We start from the raw sequence: 18,104 nt of genomic DNA on the forward strand, positions 1-18,104 counted from the left end.
GAAATTTGACGTTCACATCCTTCCTGAATGCTTTCTTGACGAATAGGCTGTATCCAGGTTAACTAAAAAGTTTATTTGTGTATTTTCTTCTTTGATTGCTAATGAAAAAACCCTGCTGTGGCATCAGAGATGAAGGCGAGGTCAAGAAAAGCTAAATATTTTCGAGCTCTAGAGAGCAAGCGGAGGCATTTTCTATCATATGTGATTCTGGCGCTAGCGGAGAGCTCTTTGAATTGCTCTTGTGCTACAATTTTTTATTTTTTACATTAGGTGATATGTTGCAAACTAAATCCCGCACACTGTCTAACTGGCAAAGACACATTTATTAGCAACGTTTGGATACTAGACCTTGATCCGGAAAATGGTATGTGACAATGAGAAGCCATCTTAAGTCAGGAGTAGCTGTACGCATCAATCACATTCTCCACATGCAATAAAGGCATCAACATCAATTTACTATACATGGAGCTAAAAATAAAAGTACAACCTAGTAACAATCATAAAAGTGCCACACATTAGGTTATCTAAGAGCTCCTACAGTATTATTACAGGTAGAAACCATTTTAAGACTAGTCAAAAATGGTAATACTCTATAATGGGTATTACCTTAATTATGCTCCTGATTTCAATTAGAAGTTATTGCTGTTTGCTAATAGTTTTATTCACCTTTATTATTTCTGATCTGGCATGTCATTTTGTTACACAGGAATCAATGAAGGGACGGATAGGAAAGACGACAAATCTCTACCCACCTCTGGGAAGTTCTGCAGTGCAAAAGCTTTGGCCATGTTATGGAGCTCCGTGCAAGTCATGGCTTCAGCCATAGCCAGCACTCCCAGACAGTTAGCTGCAGTCAACTGTTTCTCTGGAGTCGATAAACACGGTCGGAAAGATGTGGAGAGAGAGAGAGAGAGAGAGAGAGAGAGAGAGAGAGAGAGAGAGACAAAAACAAGAAAGAAACAAAAGACACAGGCAGGCTGATTAAGACAGAGGAAAGAAACTGGATTCAGACAAGATGACAGACTTAGAAAGCAGAGACAGAAAAAGCAGCTGCAGGTAGCACAGAACCATAGCCTATCGGAGTGAATATCTGCCTGAGACTAAAGGGAGAACAAGTATAATAACTCAAAACAGCTCCGGGGACAAACAACAAGGGGAATCGATCGCTCACAGCTCAGGCAGGGGGTGGTGGATGGCGGGGAGCGGGAATTGGGATTAGCTGCTGGACCACTTTAAAAAAAGTCCTGTCAGATCTGGGGGTCTATTTCCACACACAGACACACACACAGACACACACACAGACACACACACACACACACACACACACACACACACACACACACACCTGGGAATATATGAAAGTACCCTGATAACCAAGCCAGCGGGGAGAAGGCTTATGCTACTGTCTGTGATCTCCTGTAAGGGGTGCAGCATTCAAGGTGGTGTGTCTGTAATTTTAGTTTTTAACACACGTTGTCATTTATCACAAGAGAGGGAAAAGTGTTGGTAGTGTAGTGCAAACACACAGGCAGGCAAACGTGTGGATCAACTGGGTCAGCGGCCACTGAAAGAGGCCTGATCAAACAATGGCCATTAAAAGGGAAGCAACGCCAAGCTTTTTATCTGTGAAGACAGACTGAGGGTCTTTCCTAAACAAATATCAGCCAATAAAAGGTCACCTAACATCTGCTAAATCACAACTAAACAAAAGCCAAACCAAAGACCAAATAGAAGTGGGCTTCACGCTGCATCAAAGTAAGGGATAGGGGGCTAAACAAAAGACTGTTGGAAAATGTCCCTCGGTTTTTCCATTTGAGCAGATGAAGCGTTATTAAACTGGGTATGCTCACATACTCAAAACATTAAGTTACATAATCCGTTCATCAGTTTATTAAAAGCTAGACAGCCAGTTGTTTCCAGTTTAAATTTGTGTAATCAGTTTTAGTTGAGACAATGTGAAAATATTTGAAACCCCCTCCCCTTGTGGCCAATGTATTAATAAAAGTTGCAATTTGGAGCATGATGTTAATTCACTTTAAATCTTCAGTCATCTTCGGTCGTGATTTCTCAAAGAGTAGCAGGCAAACAATGAGCGACTTAGAATCTGAAGTTGTGTGAATAAAAGTCAAAGTGTTAAAAGTAGGTCGAGGAGATGTTATTTCTCCTCAGTGTATTTGTTACAAACTTCAATAATATCTGACACGGTATCAATTTCTCTTTGCTCAAGGACGAACGCTTGCGCCTGTATTTTCTCCCCTTCTAATGTGCTGAAATGTCATGAATCATGTTGAGGAAGAATGGATTGACGTCTCACTGGCAATGAAGTCTACAAATGGGTTCCCTGCCCCCACCCCCACTACCCGAATCGAGAAAAACAAATCAATAATGTGGGCTGCTGGTTCTCGGTTACTTTCTTTTCACTCCTTTCCTGCCGATGACCTTTTTGCTAACATGCACTTCCCTTGTGTTACCGATAGCCAAAACAATTTATTAAATGGAATGCAAAAGTTGACATTTGCAGCTTTTTGGTTGGTTACCCACTAAAAATCTGGAATATGCCATTCGCGTTTCATGTGACCCCCATGGGCTCCTGAAAGCCCCTCCCCTCCTTTGCTCCACTTTCCGTACCTTGTCTAAGCATGAAATCTGTTTTGCTATTTTGTCGATTCTCTCGTGGTTCAGGCAAGAGGATTTGACATTTAAGTGACAATTGTTCCCCGACCTTTTTATAAATGGGCCCCTGTGCTGCCTGGGTCTTGCCCACTGGGATGAGATCAGAGGCCCCGTGCCTAACTGAGAGCGTTAGCAGGCAGAATTCTCACACGGCTGCTCGCTTTGGAAACATGACAAAAACAGGAGCGTGCTGATTCTAGAGTCAGGGAGGAGGTTTAGGTTCTGCACAAGGCATTCTGTAAAGTTGTGCATAGTGATGAAGCATGACAACGGATGAAAAGACACGAGGCTGCAGCTCCTGCATGTAGCAGAAAAGGTTGCATAGGAATATCTGATGTAATAAGCATGCGTACTTGCTGATATAACCACATAAAACACACACACACACACACACACACACACACACACACACACACACACACACACACACAGACACACACAGACACATCCCCCCTCTTGTTTTCTAAGGTGTTCCTACCTAGGAAGGAGACACAGACTTTACAGAAGGTGTTGAACTGGAACTTGTTGGCAGCCTCCAGCAGCGTCTTGGCGTTGGCAGAGTCGATGACCAGCGATCCCGTGTAGACGAACTCGAGCAGCAGCTCCAGCACGTCGGCGCTGATGTTGCTCATGTTCAGCTCCAGCGTCTCGCGGCTCCTAGTCTCCCCCGATGACCTGGTCAACCAATCATGGCAGAGGCGAGTTAGGGAAAAAAAAAAAAACGAAGAAAAAAAACAACAACAACAAAAAAAATACATCAACAAAAAGAGGATAGGTACACAGATATGCGTATGCTACACACAACACCCATAACACACCTGGGCCAGTACGAGAGTGGGGAGAAAATAAGACAATCATTACACAACAGGATAACAACGTAAAGTGAAAAAAGGGACAGAAACAGAACTTTGGATGGTTTCTACTTTTCTATGGGGCTAGCAGATTTGCAACTATATTGCTGCATCTGAAACAAAATGTCCTCTCTGAATAGAGATTAGGCAAAAAAAAAAAGTTATTGCTTTCTTTCAACAGGCATGCTTATTACATGTGTGTTTTCATGTATGCATAGTTTCAGAGGTGGACATGCATACATGGCAGGGTACATATGAGCTATCAGACAGAAAACAAAGAGAGAAAGAAAGTGACAGCACAGTTTATGACATAAGACGAAATGTAAAGTATGCTGGTTAAAGCATGTTGTGTTGGAGAGCGCTCGCTGTTCGTGAGCCTACACCGCTGCCGTGTGCGTGCTGCATATCAAAAGCAGAGTATCCACTCCTACTGGCGTGGTGTAAGAGGTGCCTGGGAGTGCTTGGATGAGCAAATTAAATAGAATATGATATCCCTGCGTACTGCAGAGCTCGAGATGTGTGAGGTATTGGAGGGCTGCTTTCAGAACTGGGCCACGTTGTGACTTCACCGGGATCAAATGGCAGAGATTAGTTCACATGCTGGATCCCCCCGGAGAGGTATGAGAGCGTTAAATAACACCTCGCCACCAATGTTTAATGTCCCATGTGAAACAATAATCCACTCAAGGGCAAACTAAATGGAATCAAGGCCCTGCAGAACGCATGCCCCCACTACTACTGTCCCTGCTCCTGCGGCTATGGGCATCAACAATATGAAAAGTAACCTACATTAAGATGGATGAAGGCTGTTCGCTTCTGTTACTCATGGTAGCACGATGATAAAGCTCTGTCTGTTTCTGTGTGTGTGTGTGTGTGCATTTGTCTCTTTTCCTTTTCTGTTGGAGCCGTTTGTTGGACTAGAAATCATGACAAACAGTCAGCATTTAGTGAGACACAGACAGCAAAACAAACAAGATGAGACAGGTAGATGAAATGGTTAGAGTGAAGATGAGAGAAGAGAGGTTGTGTGTGTGGGTGTGTGTGTGTGTGTGTGTGTGTGTGTGTGTGTGTGTGTGTGTGTGTGTGTGTAGAGGGGGGGGGTTTGATGAGGAGGAAGCAAAAGGAAGGGAGGCAGGGCGAGACGGTTCTTCCACAGGGAGCCAGCAGCCATCCTTCTGAGGGAGGGGTTGGGTTGTTCCATGACTGTGCCTTTGTCTTTTAAATAAGAGATATCCCCGCCCACCCCAAAATAAAGATCCACCATCACACCTAAACAGAGCCTTTGTCCCCGCTGCAATAATCATCAGTAGCCTGTAGTGTATGAACTGAGACATTAGTCGTCATTTAAAGCGTACTCAGGAGGTGAGAGGGGAGAAGGACATCCAAAAATAAAATAAAAAGACAATGGCATTTGTCTCTGCGTGGACATTGGCTGGAAAAACCAAGGTAGTTACTCTTTTTCCTCCTGCAAAGCAAAAAGCCACATAATGTTATTGCCCTTTTTCCACACAAAGCCCTGAAGTGGGGGCACGTAGGAGGACGGAAAGAAGGGAAGGGGAGTGTTGTTTAGGGTTAAAGTGGTGGAGAAAAGTGGGGAAGAAAAGAGAGGGGGGGGAGCTAAAAATTAAAGGAGAGCATGCTCATCAACCTGCTCAATTAGTGCAATAGGAACCAGCTCAAGTGGCAGTTTGTTTTGTCTAAGCACTTATGTTATGGAAATGACTTTTCTGGAGCTTCTAAAAGAGGTGGATATTTATGCTGAGTCTGATTGCAGACTTGAATTTAAATAGTGAAAGAGGGAGGCAGGGAGGACAGAAGAGACAGAGGAGTACAGATAGGGCGAGGAGGGCAAAAAAAAAGATGGGCACACTCAGGCAGAGAAAAAGTCTCAAAATCAGCAAAGACTGTCAAAATGGTGGTGAGCAAAGGCTGAGAGGGAGGAGGGGAGCTGCACACGCACGCACGCACGCGCATGCACGCACACACACACACACACACACACACACACACACACACACACACACACCACACACACACTTCCTAATACATCCTTAAACCTAAAAAAAAAACATTTTACAGGGAATACATTTAACTTGTTCTTACAAGACCATCTATTCTGTGAAAGTACATACATTACCAAGATATGTTAAGATAGCTTATTCAACTGCAAAGCCGACACTGTCTGGGCTAAAAATGGCTTGCATTTACATGTTCTGTCACAACATAACTCAGGAATAAATTATAAAAATAAATAAATAAACATAATGTGGAAGCTTTATCAGTGTTGGATTCCAGGTTTTGCTTATATTTGCTTTGTGGTATTGAGGCCATGGTAAGCCGCCCCAGAACAGCAGGTATGATACTGGAGACTTCAAGGCTATCTGGCTGGAACAAGTCCAGTTTGTGTCAGACGCTCTGAAGGACAAAAAGGACAGTGTGACAGGTGGAGAGTTTTAAAGCCCAAACCTCCGTCCAAGTGTGAACAAGGGGCCATCAGCATGAGAGAAAAAAAACTGTACATGGACATGGGAGTGACAGGACCCTTGATACAAAAACTTCACTTGAAAATAGAAGTTTGTAAGTGCCAATAGGTTCACAATCACTCCTGTGATCTCATTGGAGTCTCGAAGCTTCACAATTAAGGGGTCACTTCACTGAATTACAGTAAAAAAGGCATTTTCTCATGCACCTTTAGTGATATTTAGCTCTACATTAAGTTTATATTTGCCCCAGTTTTAAAAACTCCATCCGTGAGATTTCTGTCTTAACCCAAATACAATGGAAGTCAATGGAATTTAATTTGTGGTGCTCATGGCATTACATTAAAAAGTTGATCCCGATAGAATGTGCGGGTTTTCAGGAAAACTACTTTTTCCTCAAAGAAATACTTCCTATGAAAACTGTTGAGAGGTTATTCTTTGAATCGGACATTGGGCCTCATGTAAGAACCATACTACCTCATACTAACAGATTTGTTCTAAAGATGCACATATAACTGATTAAGACAACTTGTCACATTCCCTAATTATTTGTATAGAAATTAAATTCACAAGTGGTCCTACAAGTCATTTCTTCCCAAGGGTTTGACTCAAAGTATAGCGCATTACATTACCTTAACGATTGAATTTGGAGTTTAAATGTTACCAAAATAAACTAAAATAAAAAGTACATAATTATTATTCTGTTGACCAGATCATCATCCACATGGCTTGACAATTTACTGAGAGGTTTGACAATGATTTCTTGATGACGCTCTGTTGGATTTTGTATTAATATTTTCAAATTTTCTGACAATTTGTTAGCTTTTGTTATCGGCTGATTTCTCACAGCAGGACTTAAAGCTTTGCAGTGTGAAATTCTTAATTTTACTACTGTGTAACATCTTGTCACAAATGTAGAGCAAAAGGTAGCAATATACGGCAATTAGGGTGCGTTGATTAGGCTAATGCTTAAATCTTACAAAACGCACACTTACTCATGGATAAGAAAACAGCAATATACAGAAAGTTTATGCAGTTTAGAGAGTTTGGTGACTCAGACTTGGAACACAGAAGAAAAGTAAGAGATCTAGATAACAATACGAAAATTTCCCTGCATGCCCATTGTTAAGCTCATTTTTCAATGCCACACACACACACACACACACACACACACAAACACAAACACAGCTTTATCATCATGCTATCAGCAGCAGGAGGCTGAACAGTGCTCTGCTGCAGTGTTCACACACAGGGCCGACACTGTAATGGGCTTTAACACAGCTCTGTACCCATCGCATAGTCATAACACTATCTGACTCACAAGCTCTGAGAACTCATGGGTCCACAGAGGGGCAAGCAGGGAGAGAAACAAATGGCATGGAAGCATGTGTCAGGACTGCTCAGAGATTCGGGAGCATTTTTTTTTTTTTACATTACTGTCGTGCAGGAGATGCAGTGGCAATAAATTAAATGCCTGCAGAGCACACTTATTGAAAAGTCCTGAGGGGTAAAATGGTATTACCGGAGATGATCTGTCTCCCTGCTCTGTGCATCGGCCCTTTAAAAAGGGTAGGGTAATAGGTTTTTGGGTGGGGGCGAGGCTAGATGTGTGCGTACATTTTGGAGCGCCATTACATCCTTCAGGTATCATGGGGAAAAATGGCAGGTTGAATGAACACGTACTGTAGGGGAGAACTGAATACGTGAGGTGAGGGCGGTAAAGTGGAGGAGCACGCCGAAAGGAGGAAGGATTTTGTTGAAAACACCATTTTGAGATGTATTTCGAAACCCATGCCTAATGTGCAGAAGAATATTTCCAGATTTTTAAAGTGTATTTTACATTCCCATTTCGTGCCGCTAAATTCCGTCTTTTTGCCAATTAAGCAATTATTTTTATTATAAAAAATGTTTTATTATTATTTTTTTAACAAGTTATCGGCTTGGTGTGTGTGTGTGTGTGTGTGTCTGTGTAGGCCAGGGAAAATAAGTGTGAGGTGCACTCCCCCACCCTCCAGTATCACATCTCTACTTTCTTTCTGACTAATGACAGCCTGCCTGGATAACACACAATATTTATGTCCTTGCAGCCTACGCACGCACACAAGCACACACACACACACACACACACACACACACACACACACACACACACACACACACACACACACACACACACACACACACACACACACACACACACACACACGTGCATGCAATAAAACATGTGCACACGCTTCACATCAAGAACAGTTGCACAAGTGCACTTTTTCCCAGAATTCAAGCACATACTGTATACAGACACACATACACAGCATGGTGTTTTATAGTGAGCTAACAAGCGGTCTAAACAGCTACAAATGCCTCCTGAATGAGATGGGCGAGGAAGGGCGGGCGGGATGTTCGCTCTCTCTTATTTGACCTCATAAAAGACGTGGCGAGCCACGTGTAACCTCAGCATAATTCCAGCTGCATAGAAAAAGTGACCTGAGCTGCCCACGGGAGGCCGTAACTCAACGACAGTCAGGCCTTTGGCTCTCTTTGCTCCTCTCTGACCGAGCTTGCAACACTCTGCCTGGCTCACGGCTATGACCAAAATGCTCTCAATCTCTCCCTCCATGCTCTCTGCCTGATCTCCCTTTTTTTATTCATTTGTTTTTGCTCCCTTTCGGTCCTTTCCCTGCCAGCTTTGCGCTGTTGCCCTCTTCTCGCGCAGCTCTCATTTCCATAAAGTCAAGGTGCCACATGCCTCGTAGAATCTACAGCAGTCACTGTTGATGGTGCCGCGTTAGCATAATGCTGATGATCCTGAATTCATTACATAAAACCAAAGACGTCTTACAAAATGAACAATTAGTATTAACAAATCCATTAGATATTCTCCAGCGTGAAGTCAAATGAGAAGATTTCTATTTTAGACGTAATCTGGTGAAAAATGACAGTGTTATGACAATAAATCAAAAGTAGTTTCACAATTAATTAACCAATTAATGAGAAGTTGCTCTATTAAACTGTCAAACTAAACAAGAGAAATCAGACAACGTAGGCAGCAGCAGGCATGAGGATGAGCTTGATGAAATTCAGCCCGCTCCTCTGGGAGCGCCGGTGTCTTTCAGGGGCCCCCGCCTTTAAGCATAAATAATCTGGCTTCGTCCCGGATAAGGCGCACAGACAAGACAATCTGATAGACAGGCTGACCAACATGGGGGCTTCAGTTCTCTCCAAAGTCACTTCAGTCTCTCAGGAAGCTTCTCCGCTATTGTCAAGGTTAAAGGAAGACTCAGTGGCTCTCTTTTTATTCATGGGGTGTTTACGAGTGTAGCTGGCATGGAGATGAGTGGCCCTACAGACGTGGCTTCTCTACCTCTGTTCTCTCTCTGGTCTTCCTCACTCCATTCCCATTCAGGAGGAACAAGTGTATCGGTGGCGAGCGAGCAGGGCAGCGGCGGCTGATAAGCAGCTCTCTGAAGAGCTCGCAGTGGCGAAACTTCCCCTAAGGCATTTCGGGATACCGCTAGCGACTGTGTGTGTGTGTGTCTTCTCTGTTTGTCTTTGTCTTCGCTCGCCATTTCATCCCGAGCCATGCGAGCGAGAACAAACGCACACTCGCACACAAACGACACCAAGGTGGCAAAACAACTTTGGCTCCAGGGGACTCTCAATCAATCAAAAAAAAAAAACCTGCAAGGATTTGAAGTAAGGATGAGGACATTAGGGAATTATGGTATTCCCTACCCGGAAAACAAGGCAGATAAAAAAAATTTAAAAAAAAGACTATCAGACTTTACACAGTCACACACACGCCTGTGCACACACATCTAGAGACACTAAAAAGGTCTATAGCTGACACACACACACACACACACACACACACACACACACACACACACACACACACACACACACACACACACACACACACACACACACACACACACACACACACACACACACACACACACACACACACACACACACACACACACAAGTATGCAGGCAGGCACCCACAGAAACAAAAAAGCCCAACAAAAATATGGAGTATGAAGGGCAGAATACTAGGGGAATACTTAGATCCACATCAAATGAATACATTAGTGAAGGGTGGTGTTAACCTGTGAAAGTGGTGGTTCAGTAAGCTGTCTCAGATGTGCTTTTGTTCTGTCCTTTGTTTATGACTCTGAAATGTCTTTTTTATCACACTAACCAAGATTTATTAGCATATGAAAAGGCTGTTTTGCAGCAAAAAAACAAAAACAAACAAGAATTAGCAACAGAAAAATATGGTAGCTTGGGAGACAAAAATCCCTCTGCCCACTGAAGACAGCGTGGCTTTGGCGAATTACCACCCAAAGTGTAGAATGTATGATTCTTTTGTTTTGGCCCCTTTGGTGAGTTTTAAAACATCCCCAGTCATGGAACATTTTCACTGCTCATTAAAATGGAAATGTGGTTAAATTGCCCTACATGGGGAGGAAAGGTAATGACGAGGGTTGACCTTTTTTCTCTCCAGTTTCAGATACATTCATTTGAGCGGGAAGAGGAAGGAATGGCTGCTGGCCCTGTGATAGGAACCAAAGTCTTCACACACCTGCAAGAGAGAGAGGGGAAGGGAAAAAAGAAGAAGAAGAAAAAAAAGAAAAGAAAAGCGACACAAATGCGCCCTATGAAAAGAACAGATTGGATCAACAGCTGGTGGGAGGGAAAGCGAAGGCAAACCTTTTCACCAGGTCCTTGAAATACAAGCTGCAGGAAGCTAGAACATTTTGGTGGACTTCAAACTCTTTGCCTTCAACAATTATTTTCAGGTCTGTAAACTCTTTCGCTCTGCGCTGCTGGTTCAGCTCCTTCAACATCTCTGTAGAACAAGAAAAAGAAACAGACAACGCCACATTTGGGTTTAGAATTGTTCTCTCTTCCATACAAACATGAGCAACAATAGCATGACAACAAGAAACAGAACATAATGTTGAAAAAAGTGCAGATTGTAGAACACAATATTGCTTTCCAGTCTTAAGAAACAATGCTCATTATATGACAGAGAAAAAGTGACATTTGATTTCATCAAACATTTCAGCAAAGGCATTATGAGATGTGTAAATACATATATAGCAGAAAAGGGTGCATAAAAAAAAAAGTATATACTGTACTGAGGAATATGCAGTACCCAAAGCATGCCACTGGATACCCAGAAACTAGGATTATTAAGAGAAAAGACACATGTTTAGCTGTATTGGACTTTTGTAAATGTACACTGCAGCACCAGAACTTCAAGGAAAGGAAGCTGAATGAGATTAAAAAGCATCTAAAAGAGAGGTGGGTTGAAAACAAAGCGCTGTCAATGCATTATTTATATTAAAATAAAATTCTTTGTCTTTTCACTAGTTCCCTACTCGGCGAGGAGTTGACCTTCAAATGTGCTTATCCCCAAATCCCAACACCCGCTTCTCTCTCTCTCTTGTTCTCTTTCTTTTTAAGAAATCTATCCCCCACCTACCCTCGTCTTCCTCTCTGGAAAGAAAAGAAAAGCAGGGCCGGAACACAATCTGAGAAAACATGCTCGGAGCGAACCAATGTACTGTTGAAGGCCACAGTACACAGAGAGTTGTTTAATGTGGGTGTAGTAGCACCATGTTCGGCCTGAACCTGACTGTAGCGTTGGGTCAGGGGACCTTGTTTCTCACAGTCTTAATGAGGCACCATGAGGGGATGCTGAGAGTGATAATCAGCGGGAGACTAGCAACTTCTTCTACGGCCTTAGGAGGGATAAATAGCAGTGCGGCTTTGTTAATCTCCAATCGAGAATTCCACTAAAAGAGAACAATAAGAGATTCAAATAATAAGCTACAGCCACATTGTGGAGCATTATGATTATAGAGGGAGCCAGCTTCCATACTGTCGTCTGCGCATAAGCGGAGCATTTCATCGAGACTGCATGCTGCGAGGCAAAGTAAACATCCATTTGGCACAAAGCGCAGTGTGCGTTGTACAGTATCGAGGCACATACTCCATGCTGGGGGAAAGATAAGCAGTAGCCAGAGTTTGAGAACCAGAATGATTAAAAAGGTAAGAAAAGATGGCAAATCCTCCTTTGATCAGCAGAGTTCTTGAAACTTGTGTGGATGCTACCTTCAGTTCTTGCTTAAACATGGCACTCTGAACAGTGGCAATGCAGTCATTTGTTGTCAGTAATGTGTAACAAGTGAGAGAGTGCATGTGTGGATGAATATGTGCACACAGCGGTCTAGCCATTAAATGCGGGAAACCGATCATACTTCGGATTGTATTGGCGACACCCAAGCTGAAATAAAAGAGTTGGTCTTTATCATCCTGAAAGAGGTCTGTGTTCACGCCAGACTCAAAGCAGGGATTTAATTAACCTGGAATAACACTTGCCCCTCTATTTGGCTGGAATATGCACTCATTTAGCTCCTTCCATTCTCCTGACTGACACTGGCGGCTCAGCTCTGCATTAATTCAGTAGCTGAAATTATACAGTATAAATACACATGACAAATAAGGTGCAATTCAGAAGCACGCTTTGGTAAAAGCCTTGTTCTCTGAGCGGCGCATCCTTCAGCGTTATCGCATCAAAGAAGTACTGGCCAGAAAGAAAATGACCTGGTAATTAAACATGCTGAATACCAAATGGGGAGAAGAAAAAAAATATGGATGCAATTTCTGACAACATGTCTGCCGTACCTTGGCGAGATGCACAGCTAAAATGCTAGAGTGAGCCACACACATGATGCACACACAAACACAAAGGCTGGCATTTGCCTTGTCTTTCATCCATCTCTCTCCACATTCCACTCAACTGCTACTTGTCAGTTGGCCAGCTATCTGATTACTGTGTGGGCACGGACTGTGAATAGTGAATACACAGTAGTTTTGAGTTTGCATTAGTGAATCTCCAGCGACCGATATGGCTCTCACCTCCAATCAGCCACACCGCATACCATCCATTCGCCCCGAGAATAGAGAAAAGTGAGAGGGGGAGACGGAGAACTCCACTTGTCAGCAAACAATGGCCGCCTCCCTCGGAGCCGTGCAGACACACCTGAATGCCTGATGGAAAAGCTAGTTAATGCTTCTTGGGGGTGGGTCGGTGAGCGGCCTAGAACAACTCATCACCACTGGGGACCATGAAACTGCACATGACGGCCCCATTCTCAGGTTTGGCATGGAGTGTGGTGAGGCAGAGCCACGTTCAATTGGACCACGGCGGCTTTGAAACACCAAACGTCTCAATACTGTTTAAGGAAAAAGTCTCCTGAGGACCGTCAAGTTCTGCAACAGACGGATGAAATAGTGTTAAGGTTTGTTTTGTGGGGAGTAGACAGAAATTCTCAAAGGGGGATATTGTGCTACAGTCCGAGAGTATATCATGGACTGCAAACAGTGATGAAATGTGCTAGGGTGGTTTCCTGCCCCAAGCCGTTGACAATAATAACAACGCCCCGCGCTGGCTCTTCATGATTGGTTGACACACTGCACAGGGGGTATGAAACCAGTGCCAACTCTGCTGCTCAGCCTAGTAACTCTGCTGTCAAACATCTGAGCGTTGTGGCCAATGGGGTCCCGGGTGCGATTTCCAGTAACCTATGAGCGCGCACCATGCCTCCCTACTGTACTGTAAGGTGTAGCAAGTCGCTCGCAGAGCTGTGATAGGCGGATGTAAAGGGCGACGCAGCACGCCATTGGTTGCTGAATTTGGAGCCATTTTAGGGTTCTACATGTATGTTACATGCGCCTCTATGAACCCACCATTTTGTGTTGGAAAAAAAATCTAAGCTTTTAGATACATCTTAATAAAATCATATTTCTGTGAAAAAGTAAAGGGCAAAAATGATTTGTAACATCTTTGTGACGATGAATTTTTATTTTCCCATGCGGAGAAAATTACTTAAATTGTTTCTTAAATATAAAATTAAACTCACAGCTATACATATACATTTCTACAAACTCACTGGATTGAACTTTCAGATAAGTCACTCTTAAATGACTGCATTAAAACGAAACAAAGTTATACAACTTTGTTTCGTTTTAATGCATGTCCATCAAAATGTTTAAATTTCGACGGCATTATTTTTGATAAATAAGAAAGCAATGTGTTGACACGATATAAATTGAGGAAGAGGGGTAAAAACAATAAAAAAAAAACTCTTTAAAAATTCTCTCAGAGCAAGTAGATGAGAGGGATATGAAAGAGAAGGTTGTTACTGAAGACAGGCGATATGACGCCCTGTGAAGTAACGCATATATAGTAAATATAGCAAAAAGACTTTTTTGACAATTTTGTAATCCATTTCAGAATGATTTCTTTTTTCTTCTCGTTTTCCTTCTTATCTTCTCTGATAAATGTTGTGTCTCCACAGCCCAAGTAAACATATAATCGTCCTACTTTTTATGTTGCGCAGCAGAAAGGAAGCTGATGACCTAATTGTTCTCTTTCCAGCTTTCAACAATCAATTTCCTCAAACACGCAGCTTAATTACCCAGAACAAACCATGCTAGCTGATCAATAAGTCAATGACAACTCTGCCACAATGGCTTTTCTTTAAGCTTAGAGGACATTACAGTGTGGCACTTTTTTTTTAAATTTTTTTTTTTAACTGAAGCAGAGCATGATCATTTTCCACACCACATATGAAAATGAAATTAATGTAATTAATCTTTATCTTCAAAGCCACTAGATGATAAAGCAGTAAAGTGATTCTTTTTTCTCTGAAAATGTCTTGTGCTCAAAAAAAATAATGTCAAATGAAAGAAAATGAATCAAATTAGATTGCATATTTCTTGATTTAATTGTAGTTTTCGTGACTGTTACGTTTTCAGTAATACATGCTGTGTCTGGAATTAATTCAAACCTATTATATTTTCGATAACCAAGGAAATATGAATTTAATACAATTTACCATTCAAATGAATTTGTTTGCATTTCATGGTAAGCAATGACACTGTGATCAAAATGATGAAAACACATATTTATATCAATAATTATTGGTATTATTAATGATAATTTATGGAATCACATCAAGATTCTAATGATCATTTAATATTTACTTTTTTCTTTAAATGTTACACATTTTTAAGCAATACGTTGAACTGACAAAAAACATCTCGCAGAAATTTATATTATTTTCGTGATCACTATAATAACCCATTCTACTTTGAATTAAATGAGGTTACATTTTACAAGATGAATTGAAAGCCGATTTAAATACAAAACAAGTCTATTTTTTATCTCATCTTAAAGCAGCAGAAGCAGACTGGACTGAGGGAGTCGAATCAAAATAGGCTGCCTCGTACAAAAGCCTTTTGATAAGTAGGGACGCTTGAGAGATTCCATGTCAAAGAGGAACAGAATAAGAAGATGGGGCCAAGAGCATGATTCATAGTACATACACACAAAAGAACTCTTTCCAAGCAAAAAAAGCTCTCACAGTTTTGGGTTCCCCGAAACATATCTTTCCCCTGCAGAGCCCAAAGGGCCTGAAACCCCACAGTATTTGATAATGTTAGGAGGATTTGGGAGGGATACTGCCATGTGAAGTGGTGCTCTAATAATAAAAAAACAGAATTAGGACGAATAAATGATCCGATAGTAATTATGAATTCATGTAGATCTGAGCAGCAGACAGATGGATATTTGGAAGAAGCTGCTTTCTGCCTGCTGACTTTGACAAGGCAAACACTTTAAATGGTTTCTTGGTTTCTGACTGCACGCATTAAATACACCCACAACATGCAGCATTCAGCAGGCGGAGAGATGGTCAAAAGTTCACTATCAGCACAAGTTGTTGGATAACGTGATCTCGCTATTCTGCAACCTCCGGCCCAAAGTACAACAGCCAAAAAGGCTATATTCCAGCTCTGACGCCAAGGAGCCATTTAGACAAAATTCTTATGAATGCCTTGACTGACCCACTGAGAGAAATGTTTTGATTTTTCTTTTTCTACCCAGCTGAACCTTATTTAAAATCAGGTCAGATCCCCAGACCATAGTTGAGGAGGGTCTTGTGAGTGAGCTTGCTAAAAGTGCAAAAGTCAATGAAATAGAGCTGTTCAAATAAAAAATGGACTCTTCTTGGCCAACTTTAGAAAAATATTTAGTCAGAATAATACGAATTCCTGTATTATTGTATATGTGTAATTGAAATTAAGAATATACTCATTAAGGGTTTAACATGTCAATTACATTTTAGAATTCCATTAATATGGTTGTCTATATAATCCAAAAGAGAACCAGAAGGAAGGCAAAATCGTAACTTCTATTACATTTCATTTCATTTGCATGTGAAAATCTCCCGACTTTGCTTCATTTAGCTCAGATCTCTATAACGGCAATTTGTATATCTTAGTCTTATATTTTAATATTATCTTAAATATGTGGCTTGAATCTTTTTTTCATTAAACATTTTTTATTTTTCTTGCTAACAAAAAAGAAGTTCAGGTCCACTTCAGTATATCTCCTCTTGTGCTCATCAGGCCTTACTAAAGTCCTACATTCAAATTGCTTGAAATAAATCAAATAAACCAAAAAATTTACATTAAGTTTTTATAAAAAAATAGACCGTTTCTTCTGGAAATGTATACTTTAAATGTTAAATTACCGGTATTAGATTTTAGGTAATTTTGGGAATGGTATTGACTAGATCCCTGTTGCCTGAATAACAAAAGTTTGTGTAAATGTATGCAATATTCAAAGAAATGTAATAAAAATATATAAGTATTTTTCTAATCACCTGCATAATTCCCAGATGTTGGGTGTTAAAAGGCTTTCACAGACAGTCTTTTCATCAATATGAATGAACGGAGTTTTATTGGTAATTGAGTAGAGCTCATCAGATTTCACTAAAAGAGAAGTAAATCAAGAATAATGAATGTTTCTTCATCTACAAATGTCAAATTCACATAATATTCCAAAGGAAACAGCACACTGATAATCACACTGATATGAATCGTGTGCCATTTGTTAGCACAAGAGAAAGCAAGGAGGCAACCGCTTTTCCAAACATTCCATAAGCCATTATTTTCAACACCACCACCTTTAGCTCAGGTCAAATCAATTCAAAAAGCCACCGTGGTGGCTAAATGTCAGGCTTTAACAGGTGCAAAATGTCACGAACGCTATCAGGCCACTCATCTAGATCCCATCTTCTGAACAAATGATGCTCTGCCTCGATAAAAGCCTACAGATCTCATGTGCTACCCAATCTAGCCTGGGTCGAGGCCTAATTACGCTAAACAGCATCGAAAACATACCTCTAACAATCACTGCCACATTCATTCATGTGCCTACTCCCAGCAAATCAGCTCATGCACGCCATTAGAAATCCCAGAGACTCCTCGAGTCTCTAGCAGTCCTAATTTCAGGCTGGAAGAGAGCACTGGCACCATATAGCCTTAGAGAATAGTCCATGATGAGGACGCTTTATTTCTCCCCTGCTCGAAATCTGCTGAGCTGAGCTTATTGAGCCTCAGTACTGCTGTCAACCTGGACTGAGCCGGGAGTTACTAGGACATCTAAAAGGAATAGGGGAAAGAGAGCGTGAGGAACTTGTGCCCCTCAAAGACACCGGCTGGGCCTTTGTTGCCCCCTTCAATAGACAATGCAAAACAAAAGACTTGGAGTAGCAAAAGTTGTCCTGCACCGTGCACTCAAACCTCTACGTAATGTACACCCTCTGGTCCACGGGTCAGACATGTACGAACACACACACGAAAGCAAACAATTGGTACTAGTAGAACAAAGTCGAGGTGATTGCAAGTACAGGCTCAGAGGAGGAAGAACATTAACCAAGAGAGCCCTGGGAGCACCCGTTGGTCTACTGTAACACTGACAGGATGTCATGCAATGTTCTCTTGCTCTTTGTGTTTTGTGTGTGGCGAGATGAGGAGAAAGTCTCCGGTCCCGCCTGGCACGGTGACTTCCTCATTAACCAGGCTGGGGGGACAGTGGGTGACAAGCGGTCATACTCCCTCAGTCAGGTTTTAACAAGAGGACACGCTGGTGGCGAGCAAACAAGCACACGGTCATATCTCTTTCTTCAGGTGCTGCAATGTCTAGTCATAAAAAAAAAAAAAAATGAAACGCTGCAGT

The 18,104-nt window shown here is 41.8% G+C and overlaps 1 protein-coding gene across 3 annotated transcripts in view; it reads right to left on the reverse strand.

Annotated features, from left to right (window-relative positions):
• The window catches only part of LOC120546185 (kelch-like protein 29), a 222,850-nt gene that overhangs the window by 81,655 nt on the left and 123,091 nt on the right, over positions 1–18,104 (reverse strand). For all 3 annotated transcript variants that reach the window (XM_039780958.1, XM_039780954.1, XM_039780957.1), the window contains 3 exons: positions 10,718–10,856; positions 3,152–3,348; positions 753–865 (listed from right to left, as the gene is read on the reverse strand). In XM_039780958.1, the coding sequence (XP_039636892.1) occupies positions 753–865; positions 3,152–3,348; positions 10,718–10,856 (449 nt within the window). The remainder of the gene's footprint in view (positions 1–752; positions 866–3,151; positions 3,349–10,717; positions 10,857–18,104) is intronic.

The sequence above is a fragment of the Perca fluviatilis genome, chromosome 18 (genome assembly GCF_010015445.1).
Source record: "Perca fluviatilis chromosome 18, GENO_Pfluv_1.0, whole genome shotgun sequence".
In the NCBI taxonomy this organism is placed as follows: Eukaryota; Metazoa; Chordata; class Actinopteri; order Perciformes; family Percidae; genus Perca; species Perca fluviatilis.